The following is a 10913-nucleotide window of genomic DNA, read 5'->3' on the forward strand; positions in this document are numbered from 1 at the left end:
TCAGAAATAGAAGCATAAGACAGTAACATCAGGAACTCCAGGTATGTAATGATCAGTGTGTACATTAAAGGGATTTCTGCGCAGGTCTGAGGATCCACTACAAATTTATGTTTTATGGCAACTAACGGCTGATCCCCTTCCCTACCAGCTGGGGCATTACAAGGATATGATGACGGTTATACCTAGACTTGCACTAAACGCTTGGTTTTGAAAAAACATTTCTTCTGGGAAGTGAGAGCTCAGTCTCAGTTCGACTACACCTCTTCCTGAGAGCCTCTTCTCCCTCAGAGCAGAAATTGCCACAGTAGGTTTCTCCATCTTTACGGTGCAGTCATAGCGGCAAGTCTCCAAAGAGGGAAAGATTTAGACAAGTGACAGTTTTAAGTGGTTTTGAACAGAACCTTGTAGAGTGGCAGCTGAACTGACAGTTACACACTGACATTTCAAGCTTTCAAGTCCCCATCATTCTTAATGGTACAAAGCCAAACCCAGAAGGGGAAAAAGCAATTACACAGCCAAAAGTAAATGCAGCTAAACTGAGCTTCCAAACATCTAATTTGGGTGATCTAGCCTTCCTGTCTCACACACTAAGCAGAAGGGTTTGTCTGTTAAATTTACTACTACACCAGTGGGACAAGAAAGGAATGCAGTCATGTGTTGCAGTACCGTCATCAGGCCATGTATCCAGCAGGCACCCTCTGTCCCTCTCCGGAAGGGTTACCCACTCCTCTTTTCCCAACGGAGGGCCAGACGCAGACATAATCTCTCAGCTCCACCTGGTACTTTGCGCTAGCCCTCGCCTTAAGCTCCGCGAGGACCCAGAGGTAACGGGTGATGTTCGCTCCCTGTAGCCTTCTAAGGCAGATAAAGAGAAATGGCACAAAGGCGCACCCTTGGGAGACAAAATGATTGTCCTTCTCTGTGCAAGGGTGGGACAAGCTCCCCTTCCTTGCTCCTTGGAGCAAGCAGCAAAGACCTCGCTTTATTCCCTTACCAAGCTCAGCCAAAAACAAAACGCAAGCAGACCCTCCAGTCCCCGCACCCGCAAATTGCCAAGAAAGTACTCGCGTTCGCCCGCCAACCCAGGCACAGGCTACAGAAAAGCAGCTCCTTCCTCAGGGGCACCGCAGCCCACCCCCTCCACCCCTCTCCCTCGCCCCCTCCTCCAGAAGGGGTGGCCGCTGCTTCTCGCCGCCACCCCCACCCGCCGCCGAGGCTTCCCTCTCGCCACAAGGCAACCACAAACCCCTTCTGCCCTCGGCTCATGCGAGAGCGGCTGCTCCCACTCCCACGGGGGCCACCCCTCACCCGCCGGCTCCCACCTCGCCCCCCACGCACTCGGGGGGCAGCTCAGCCCCCACACCCCATGCCTCTCCCCCCCCCCCGCCTCTTTCCTCGCCGCCACTCACCGGCGCTTCGCCGGCCGCTGCCCCCGGCGGCCCCGCGGCGGCGGCGGCCCCCTCCCCGCCGGCCGCCCCGCCGCCCTCCAGCTGCCGCTCACGGTAGAGGGACCAGAGCCCCACGTTGGGCAAGAAGACGAGGGCGGCCAGCGCCAGCCCCACCGCCTGCAGCAGCCGCTTCTGCTTCCGCCGCATCGGAGCCGCCGCCGCCGGGGATGAGGAGACGGAGGAGGATGGAAGGACGGGAGGGAGGGAGCGCGGCCCGGCCCGGCCGCCCCGCCGCCGCCCTGAGGGAGCCCAACTTTCCCCCGCGCGCGCGGCGGCAGCGGCGGGCGGCAACTCCGGTACTTCCGCTCCGCTCCGCGCGCGGGGGAGGCGTGGCCTCGGCGGCCCCGCCCACCGCCGCCACAGGGCGGCCCGGCCCGGCCGGGCCCGGCCCCGCCCCGCCCCGCCTCTCCGAGCTCGTTCGCTCCCCGCTAATGACCCTCCGCTAATGAGCCTCTAATAATGACTCTCGGAGGATGCCGTGGCACCGGCGGGTGCCTGGGTGGGCGCCGCGGGAGGGGGCGGGGAGAGGGCTGCGAACCAGCCGTCGGGGGAGGGAAACCGAGGCGGTTAATTGCTTCAGCGAGGCTCCGCAATTAGCAGCCCGGCGGCGGTAACCGCGGCCGTTAAGCAGCGGCCCCTGCGGCACAAGCGGGCCGGGCTTCTCCCTAAGTCCGCCGGCGGTTTGCAAGGGGGGGAGCACGTTGGGATGGGGGGAACGGGGACCGGCGGGGGTAACGGCCAGAAGGAATCGGCCCCCGGGGTGAAAGGTGGGCCCAGGGCCTGGGCCGGGCTCGGGGGGGGGGGGGGGGGGGGGCAGAGCAGCCCAGAGGGGTGTAGCTGCTCCCCCGAGGGGTTCAGCTGCTCCCCGAAGGGATGCAGCTCACCCCACGGGCACAGGGCGACCGGGGGCCAAGGCTGCGGTCCCCAGCGCTCCATGGATGGAGATGCCATCAGCCCATCGGCCGGGCCTTGCCGCCAGGCGGGATTGCTCCCTGTCAGTTCCCCTGCCATGGCTCCCATTAAAAAGGAGTGCCGTTTATTTGGGTACCAGTTAAGTGGTTTCTACTAGATAACTAGATAATTTATAGGCATGGGATGGCGGTTGGGGTGTTTTTTTTTTTTACAGCTTTTCCAAAAAGGGGGAGCCGATTTCGTTTCTGAAATGAAGAGCAAACAGCCCTCGTGATTAGGAGGATGCCCTGCCAGCGGAACAGTCCTGCTGCTTGGCTAATGTCAACAGCAAGGCTGTGACAACACAGTCCCCTGCTGCGGGGATTGGGAACATACATATTATGTCTCTTTCCACGTAAACCCCTGCAGGGGAACTTTTATTTCCTAGAGCAACAACAGAAAGTCTACAAAAACCATTATGCCCCCCAGCATTTGCAGTTCTTGCCAGCCTCACCCCACACCAGCAAGTGGGTTTAAACTCAAACAAACTTCTGTAACCCACTAGATGGCATCTTCCAGCAGATTTCAGTGCCTGCTGTGAGAGCCAAATGATCAAGGAAAGCATTTAATTTAGAGAGTGGGTTACAGTTCCCAAGTCTAACTACGTGTTAAGGCAGCTTGTACTTTCATTTTAATATCGATGAGGATTTGTCGCCAGGTGATTTCTTTACTAGAAATGTTAATGCTTCCATTGTTCGTCCATGGCTGGAGAAGATACTGACCCGTGAAATCCCTTTGCTCCTGCCTTTAGAGCAAAACGTATTCCCTTTATCATCACTGAATCACCTCTGGCAGCGCAGAGACTTTGGCCACTGTTGAATAATGCATAGCCACTAAAATTGTACAACAGTAAAGCTACATATACATTACCTGGTACTGTGAGAATCTAGGCTGGAGAGCTACAATACCTCTGATTTAATACTGCAGTGCCAGCGTGCTGCCATATGGACCCTTATAATAACATCCACATCCCCTTGCCTCTGCAAGAGCTCTTTGAAAAGTGGTTGTGAAATAGCAGGCGGTTTCGTAGGTATGCACATAGGATTACAGTCTGCCCTTGGCAGAACATCCTCCTTTATATAAAGAAATGGCAGTCACAAAGTTTGAGAGTTAATTAAAACAAAGCTACTAGCTGGTTTGACATATGTTTAAATTTAGAATTGTGAGCCTGCTTCCTAAATTAAATGTTTGCCTCCTAAATTGACTTCAGCAGAGTTGCACAAGTTTTGACTGGGAACAGAATATGGTGCTGCAGGTTATTTCATATATGAGAGCATCCTGAACAATCAAATCCTCTGAAGAGCCTCCTAGGAATTTGAGCCTGGCTGCTCCTCCGTGATCACACTGGATGTGGATGCTCCAAGTCTTTCCTTCCCGCTTTGAAACAGTGAATCCTGTTGGGGTTACCAAGTAAAATCATTTATACCCCATGCAGCTGCCTCAGTCCCAAATAAATAGATGTGTTTCTTCTATCAAAGGTCCAGAATTTCTCCCTCTCCTCTTTCTTCTGAAATGTTTTGGTGGAGATGGAGCTCTGATTTTGGTCTGTTGGAAGCAATGCCTTGGGGATTAGTTTGGTACATGCAAAATAAACATGGATTTATGTTTCTGAGGAAGAAGAAAGCCTGTGGCTGTTAAGCCTCTAACTGGAAAGGGAAATGGTGTACCTTCCCCAGGCATATTTTCAAAACAAATATAGGATAAATTAATAGCAGCTCAATCCCCGTTTGGAAGCTCTCTTTGCTAGCAAGCTGGGTTGCCTGATTTGCAGCTCATGTTGAGATGCTGTGAAAGTGGGTAGCGTCATCATGAAGCCTTGGATAAAGGAGAAGGAGTGACCAGGGGGACTTGGTCAGCAAATGCTGAGAAAGGGCAAAAGAGTGTTGCAAAATGCTAATGGGAGTGGATGTGTCAGGAGTTCCTGGGATAAAGCCCACAGATGGCATGACAGCATGGAAACGAGGTGGCAAAGACATAGGGAATCAGTGCTCTGCTGCTCTGGCTGCAGCTCCTCAGGGCAAGGACCGACCCATGTGAAGGGCCAGATTCTGACTTCGGGATTCCTGCAGGGATGGGTGATGGAAAGCAGTGGGTCCTTTCCACCCCTGCCAGATTGCTGAATGGTTATGGACTCCCCTTTCTCCTGCTCACTGTTCATGACTGAGACAAGACTGGGCTTCCCGTAACCCCAGCTGCTGTGCCAGCCGAACAGCATGGGTTAGGGGAAAAGAATACTGCTGGAGGGATGGCATATCTACCTCTAATAGCAAGGGGGGGATATCAGGACCAAAATACCACCCAAGAGCCTGTTGTTTTTTTTTCTTGGGTTCATGGATGCGGCAGATACATCTTGCCACTATGAGGGATGGAGTGGGAAACTCCAGTTCAGGTCTCCATGTCTGCACTGTGTCTTATGTCAGACGGCTGCATCCTAGGGAGAGTCGACTCATCCGCTTGTCCTGTGGGTGGGTTTTTGAATAGATGTTTGTACACTGGTGGTGATTTTTCTGCAAATCTAATTTTTAACCAGGAGCAGAAAAGAAAAAAAAAAATTAAAAATGAATGAACCTCAGCTGTGGCTGTGACAAAACAGGACTTTTTTTTTTCCATGGCATTTTTTTATCCTTCAGTGTTCGTTGGTTGAAGTTCAGCTCAAATCTCATGTGAGCAGAATTGATTTGTTGGGGTTTTTTTCCTCCTTTTTCTTTCCCGATAAAAGGCAATGCCCAGGAACCAGCTCACCTGTTGGCAGAAGCACAGCCCTCCTCTGCTGCTCAGCGGGGGGGCTGCCTGCCAGCATGGCCGCCCACAGCCATCCTGCTGGGCTACCCTGAAACCTGGAGCTGCTTCCAGCCGGCACTCAAGATGCTGTGAAACAATGCAAATGCGTGAATACCTCAGAGAAATGAGGATGATTACAGGCTTTTAAAAAGAAATTGCAAGCCCTAGCACTGTGGGAAGGCATCCAACCCTCTCCCCAGCCTTCACAGGGATGCAGAAACAGCACCAACATACATGGATCCTTGTCCCCTGACTGGGAAGCAAGGTAGGGAGTTATTCGTGACATGACTGGCCTGAGGGTTTATCTGCATAAGACAGACCTATGCACAGCTTTTAGCAGAAAAATAAATAAAACAAAAAATGCTGATATTCCCAGTGGATCCACCTGAGCAAGCAAAACCCCTGCAGTCAACAAGGAAATCTGCCTGTGTTTACTTCGGACAAACAGAGCCCAGCAGCGTGGGGCAGGAGAAGGCAGCTGAAGGATACTCAGGGTCTTACTTGGAAAGTGATGCCATTGCCAGCGGTCACTCCTCCAGCCTGGTGCAACATGGAAGGAGCGGCCACCCGGAGAGGTGCAAAAGCAACCAAGCTGTTGGAAGAGTTTCTCGGAGTGTAACACTTTCTTAACACCCCTGGCCTTAAATCAGGCGGGTAATTTCACTGATTGCCTGTGGCAGGGGAAATTGCTGATGTCTACGTTGAAGCACAGTCCTGGAGGACGAGGCAGCGATGGCTTGCTGGGAGGATAAATAGTGGAGCAAAGTGTGAAGCAAGGAGGGACGTGAGCCTCATGCATTCCACATTGCAAACAGATGCACCAACATATCCAGAGATTTGCTTTGCATGAGAATGTGCTTTTCCCCAGGAGTAACCTGAATCCATTGCCTGTCTCCGGGCCAGGCTGCCCAACTGGCAGGACCATTAGTGGTTGAGGAGAAAAAGCCCTTACTCCATTTTGCAGGGACTGAATGGTTCCTGCTCTCCCCTCTGGGCTTTGGCGGTCGGCAAGGACCCTGCTTCTCCAGGCAAAGCCTTTCACAAAACCACATCAGGCTGCTTTAGTTCTAGCATGGTTTTCCCAAAACAGCCCTGACAGTTTGTGCATAATTATCAGCAGGGCTCGGTTTGGGGATGGGGAGACAGAGGGTCTCTCCCTGACTGTCTACTCAAGTAACATTATTTTAAAAAAATGAAAACTGCAACTGTTGTTGCAGTCTTTCTGGCTGGAATGGGCAATGAGCCTTGTCTGCTCCCTCTGCTCTGAATTCAGAGCTGCTGCAATGAATCGGACTGATTCCAAGACCGACGGAGCCAGCCAGGCAGACTGCAGTTAAGATGTCCCCAAAACTCCCTGGCTCCTGCTTCTCTGAGCACACCGTGAATTTTGAGGCCAAGACTTTCTGTGCTTCTCGAGGGATTTGGAAGCTCATGCTCTAATAAGCAAGGCAGCTTTGAACATCTTAGCCCTCAGCCTCACTTTTCTGACTGTTTCCCGTAGCAGCCGTTGGTGCTTGGAACAGGGGCTGGCTTTTAAAATGTGCTCGCCATGGGCTCGCATGGTTTTAGCAAGGAGGATCTTAGAGAGATCTCCAGTGTGTACACGAGAGCAACATAGAGCTGATTTAGAGGGAGGTTTGCAGCTTTGTTATGAACATGAGTAGTTTGTGTGTCACCGAGCTGAACCTGGAGGAGAGGTATGCTCTTCTTCCAGCTCGCTGGATGCACTCTGGGGTGAAAGGAGCATTGCTTGGGTCTGAGGTCTTCAGGGTGGATCTGCAGTGGATCAAGAACACTTATGTGCTCAAGCTTTCCTTTAACAGGTTATTTGCTGAGTGTGATAAATTCTGCTTGCATCATTAAAAAATAACCTTATGGAAAGGGGAAAGAAGGATAAAGATGCTTAACCCAGCACTAAAATATCTAGTGCTGAAGACAGCCAGAAGAAAGGGAAAAATAAAGCTGGTTATGAGAGAATTTAAGTGAAATGCATAAAAACTCAAGCAATACGGATAATATCATCTCAAGTTACTGTGCTCAGCCTCACCAAGGGGAGAGGAGCAAGGGCTATAAAACGTAAATAGAGGAGAATCAAATTCAGAACAGATGTCAAGAAGCACCTTCCCAAGTGAAGAATCAAAAAAGCAGGGAATGACCTGCCAGGAAGGGCTGGAGCAGACACACCAGAGCTTTCCAAGGTGAGAGTGTCCCTGGAGCCCAAGCCTGGGGCTGATCACAGAGTGAGATGTGCCAAATGGCCTCTGCAGGATCATGCCCTGACTTCTGCATCTGACATAAAATCAGCTTCAGGATTTTTCATACTGAAAAATTTTCATGACTGCCATCAGTGAGGGGAGCCTGGGCAGCCCTCGTCATGGCAAACTCCTGCTTCTTCAGCCCCAAGGATTGAAAACATAAGATGTTCAGCCGTGGAGGGGATCCAAGCCATGCAGCAGGTGCCCTTGCCCACCGCCCATGGGGAGCCCACCCCAGGGAGAAGGTGATGTTGCTGCCGCTCGAGCAGTGAGCCAGTTCGAGGGATGGCGAGGACAGCTTCTCCCCAGGGCACGAATCTCCTCACCTTCCCCATGAATCCTCCTGGAGCATGTCTTGCAGACATTGATTTCTGCCACTGCCAGATGAGCATTTGGCGGCTGAAGTGGCTGCTAGCAGGTGTCTCAAGTGCCCGACTGGAGGTCACAGTGCTGAGCCTGCCCTTGCTCAGCTACTTTTCCAGTGGGGGGAAGGCTGTCCTTTCTTAAAACAGGTCCTCTCCAAGAGCTCTTGTATTCAAGAGCCAGAAGGACACCAGGTCCTTTGTCCTTTATTTTCTGACTGTAAAAAGAAAGGCAGAAAAAACAGCATTTGAAAAGCAGAAAAGCAAGGCAGACGCAGTGAGGGATGGGATGAGAATGTGATTGGGAGGGCAGGTGCCCACCGGTGTTGCTTGTGGCGATGCAGCGGGAGAGCCAAGAGCTCTGTGCAGCTGGGAGCTCACTGCTCAGGCCCACAGGATGAGTTGTACCATCAACCAGTCAGATCAGCACTTCTGCTGTGTCTCAAAGGCTGCCCTCCACTTCTTCAAGGAGCTTCACACCTCCAGGCTGCTGCATGGCTTCAGGTAGCCATCAATCAGTGATGGAGTTGCTCAGCTGCCTGGTGTATTTTCCAGGATTTTTATCTTTTAGAGATGAACTCATATCATAAAGCCAGAGATTTGGATACCCTCCTGTTTCCTTTCTACTACCCAGTGTCCCCAGGGTTGCTCTCATTCTTTCTATTCCTTCAGAGTCTGCTAATGCTTCTGGCCTCTAAGACACACAAAGGCATTGTGTAAAGAATTGTACAGCTCCCCTCCCATCAGCTGAACCTTGTAGTTCAACCGAAATCCCATTATTCTTCAATAAACGGATGTACACATATCTGGAGGTCAATGAAGAGGCAGTCATCTCTGGAAGGCCCTGTCCCAACAGGTGCTTCTGGCAGGCAGACACTCCTTTGGAGGTGTTTTTTTCCTTTTTTTGACTACAGAAGATGCTACGGCGACTCGCTTGGACCAGTTTACACTTGGAGAGCTGAAGCTCAGCATGCAGAGTGCTGCCTTCATCCTGAGAGTCCCAGACATCCTTCCTTCTCCTCCCCCTGCAGTCTGCAGTCCATCCTCCTCCTTCCTCTCCTCCCGCCCTGTGAGGCAGCCCAGCTGTCACGAGTCTCCTGAGGCACCAAAGAACAACCTTAAGTGGCTGTGTGCGTGAGAGGCAATGATTAACCTGGGACTGTCAGGAAAACTCACTGTGACAAGCTCTCAGTGCTGGCAACCTGCCTGCGCTTCCCAGGCTCCTTCTGCAGGGAAGAGGACATGGAGGCACCAGTGTTGGGATGGGGTGTGGGTAGGAAGGCAGGAGGGATGCTGCTGCCTTTGGAGGAAGCCTGGGAAGCAAAACTGCCTGTCCCACACCCGTGCAGAAGATGAGTCTGCAGGGCTGACACGAGACATCAGAGACATCCCAGGCTATGGTTGTCTGTCACATTGCTGTTACTATTGCCGAGGATACGTAATTCAGCAGCCTTACGGATAAGACTTGAGCCTATTGAGAAGGCGCTGTGCAGAGGTTTCTGCCTTATTCCCAGGGGATACAGCAGGATGAAAGATAACTGGCAGCTTCTTCAATTGTGCTAATAACCATCATCTTTCAGTATATAGCACTGCAAGACAAAACACTTCCCATGGGGTTCCCCCCAATCTTTCCCTCCTGGGAAACGCACCTAAAAGTCTTCAGAGGAGTTGGGAAAATTCATCCTCCCAGGGAGACCTGAGGCTGAGCCCTGCCCATATCATGGAGAGGCAGCAGAGGGGAAATAAAAGCCACATAAGTCCCTTGGCCTGAGCTGTGTGGTCACCATCACGGCAGGCCAGGGTTGGAGGGGTGGTATCAGAGGTCATCCTGTTACCAAGGTAGGGGCAAAGGGAAGGCTTTCATGGTCTGCTGTGCCCCGACATGCCCAGCTGCAAATCTGGTGTTTGCTTGCTTAATTTATTGGAAACTGAAAAAAAAAAGGTCAATTCTGGGACTCCCACATTTCAGCCTGGAGCTGACACATGGGTTTGCTTGGGAGAGCGAGCAAGGGAGGAACCGTGTGAACCAGAGTTCAGAGAGTAGCTTCTTGCTTTGCTGCTGGGCTGTCTGAGAGGGGAGAAGAGTTGCTGTGATTTATCAAGGCTCGAGAGCCACTCCGAGCCCCTGGCAACTCCTGGCAGAGCCCCAGCACTGCTCATTCCCGCCGACACAGAGCCGGAGAGATCTGCCCTTTCTTCCTCTGGAGGGTGTTTCACCCACTGCCAATGAAGCAGGACCTCATGAACACACAGTAAATGTGTCCACCACTGGACAAGAGATGCTCTCAGCTGGGAAATCAAGTTTCCCTGCTCCTTGCACAGGGATTACAGAAGTGTGGACTACCCTATAGACTTACACGGGCTGTTTCTCCATCCACCATCATGTCCAGTTCTCTTTTCACTGCCAGAAATAAATAAAGACAGACCAAGGAATACCAGTACAACTGCAAATCTTGCTAGAGAGCTGTGTCAGAGCCACTTGCTCTCATAACTGTGTCTAATACGGTATGCAATAAGCCTAATGAATCTCTGTCACAAACCCTTGCGTGTGTCGTGGCTGAGTACACCAACCTCCAGCACCCTGAAGGCAGACGAAAAATAACGAAATTAGGACAACCCCAGATTGGTTTGCAGTGGGTCTGCTAGGTCCTGGCATAGTGGTTGTTTGGGCCGGTGAGCCCTCCCTACGCTGTTGCGCTCCCCATGGGATCCCGTCCCTCCCCGGGCTGGGACAGGGACAATCCCTGCCATGAGCATCAGGGACTGCGTAGGAAAAGCTGCCTGCTTGCACATTCCTGGAAATGCCGGCTGTCAAAGTAACTAACAGGGGTGATGGACCGCAGCAGGGAATGACACTGGAAATGAGTTGGAGAGGTAGGAGGGACACAGGAGAGAGGGGCTGCCCTGGGGGACCACGCATGGGGTGTGCATCTCTGCCAATGCATCAGCTCTTGAAGGAAAACCACAGTGACCACAGAGCTCGTTGGAAATACTTCAACAGAACTTTATTCCCACCCTTCCACACCTCCCCAGAGACTGCCAATTTGTTAAATCATTGTCATTTTGCACAAGCAGATTTCAAGGATGCTGTGACAAACCTCAGGCAGGTGATGGGC

At 52.1% G+C, this 10913-nt stretch overlaps 1 protein-coding gene across 1 annotated transcript in view; it reads right to left on the reverse strand.

The window, feature by feature from the left end:
- GALNT10 (polypeptide N-acetylgalactosaminyltransferase 10) overlaps window positions 1-1595 on the reverse strand; it is an 84472-nt gene extending 82877 nt beyond the window's left edge. Inside the window, exon 1 of the mRNA XM_086470916.1 lies at window positions 1416-1595. Within this exon, the coding sequence (XP_086327042.1) occupies window positions 1416-1595 (180 nt within the window). The remainder of the gene's footprint in view (window positions 1-1415) is intronic.
- Window positions 1596-10913: the final 9318 nt, after the last annotated feature.

Source organism: Leptosomus discolor, chromosome 10 (assembly GCF_034619465.1).
Source record: "Leptosomus discolor isolate bLepDis1 chromosome 10, bLepDis1.hap2, whole genome shotgun sequence".
In the NCBI taxonomy this organism is placed as follows: domain Eukaryota; kingdom Metazoa; phylum Chordata; class Aves; order Leptosomiformes; family Leptosomidae; genus Leptosomus; species Leptosomus discolor.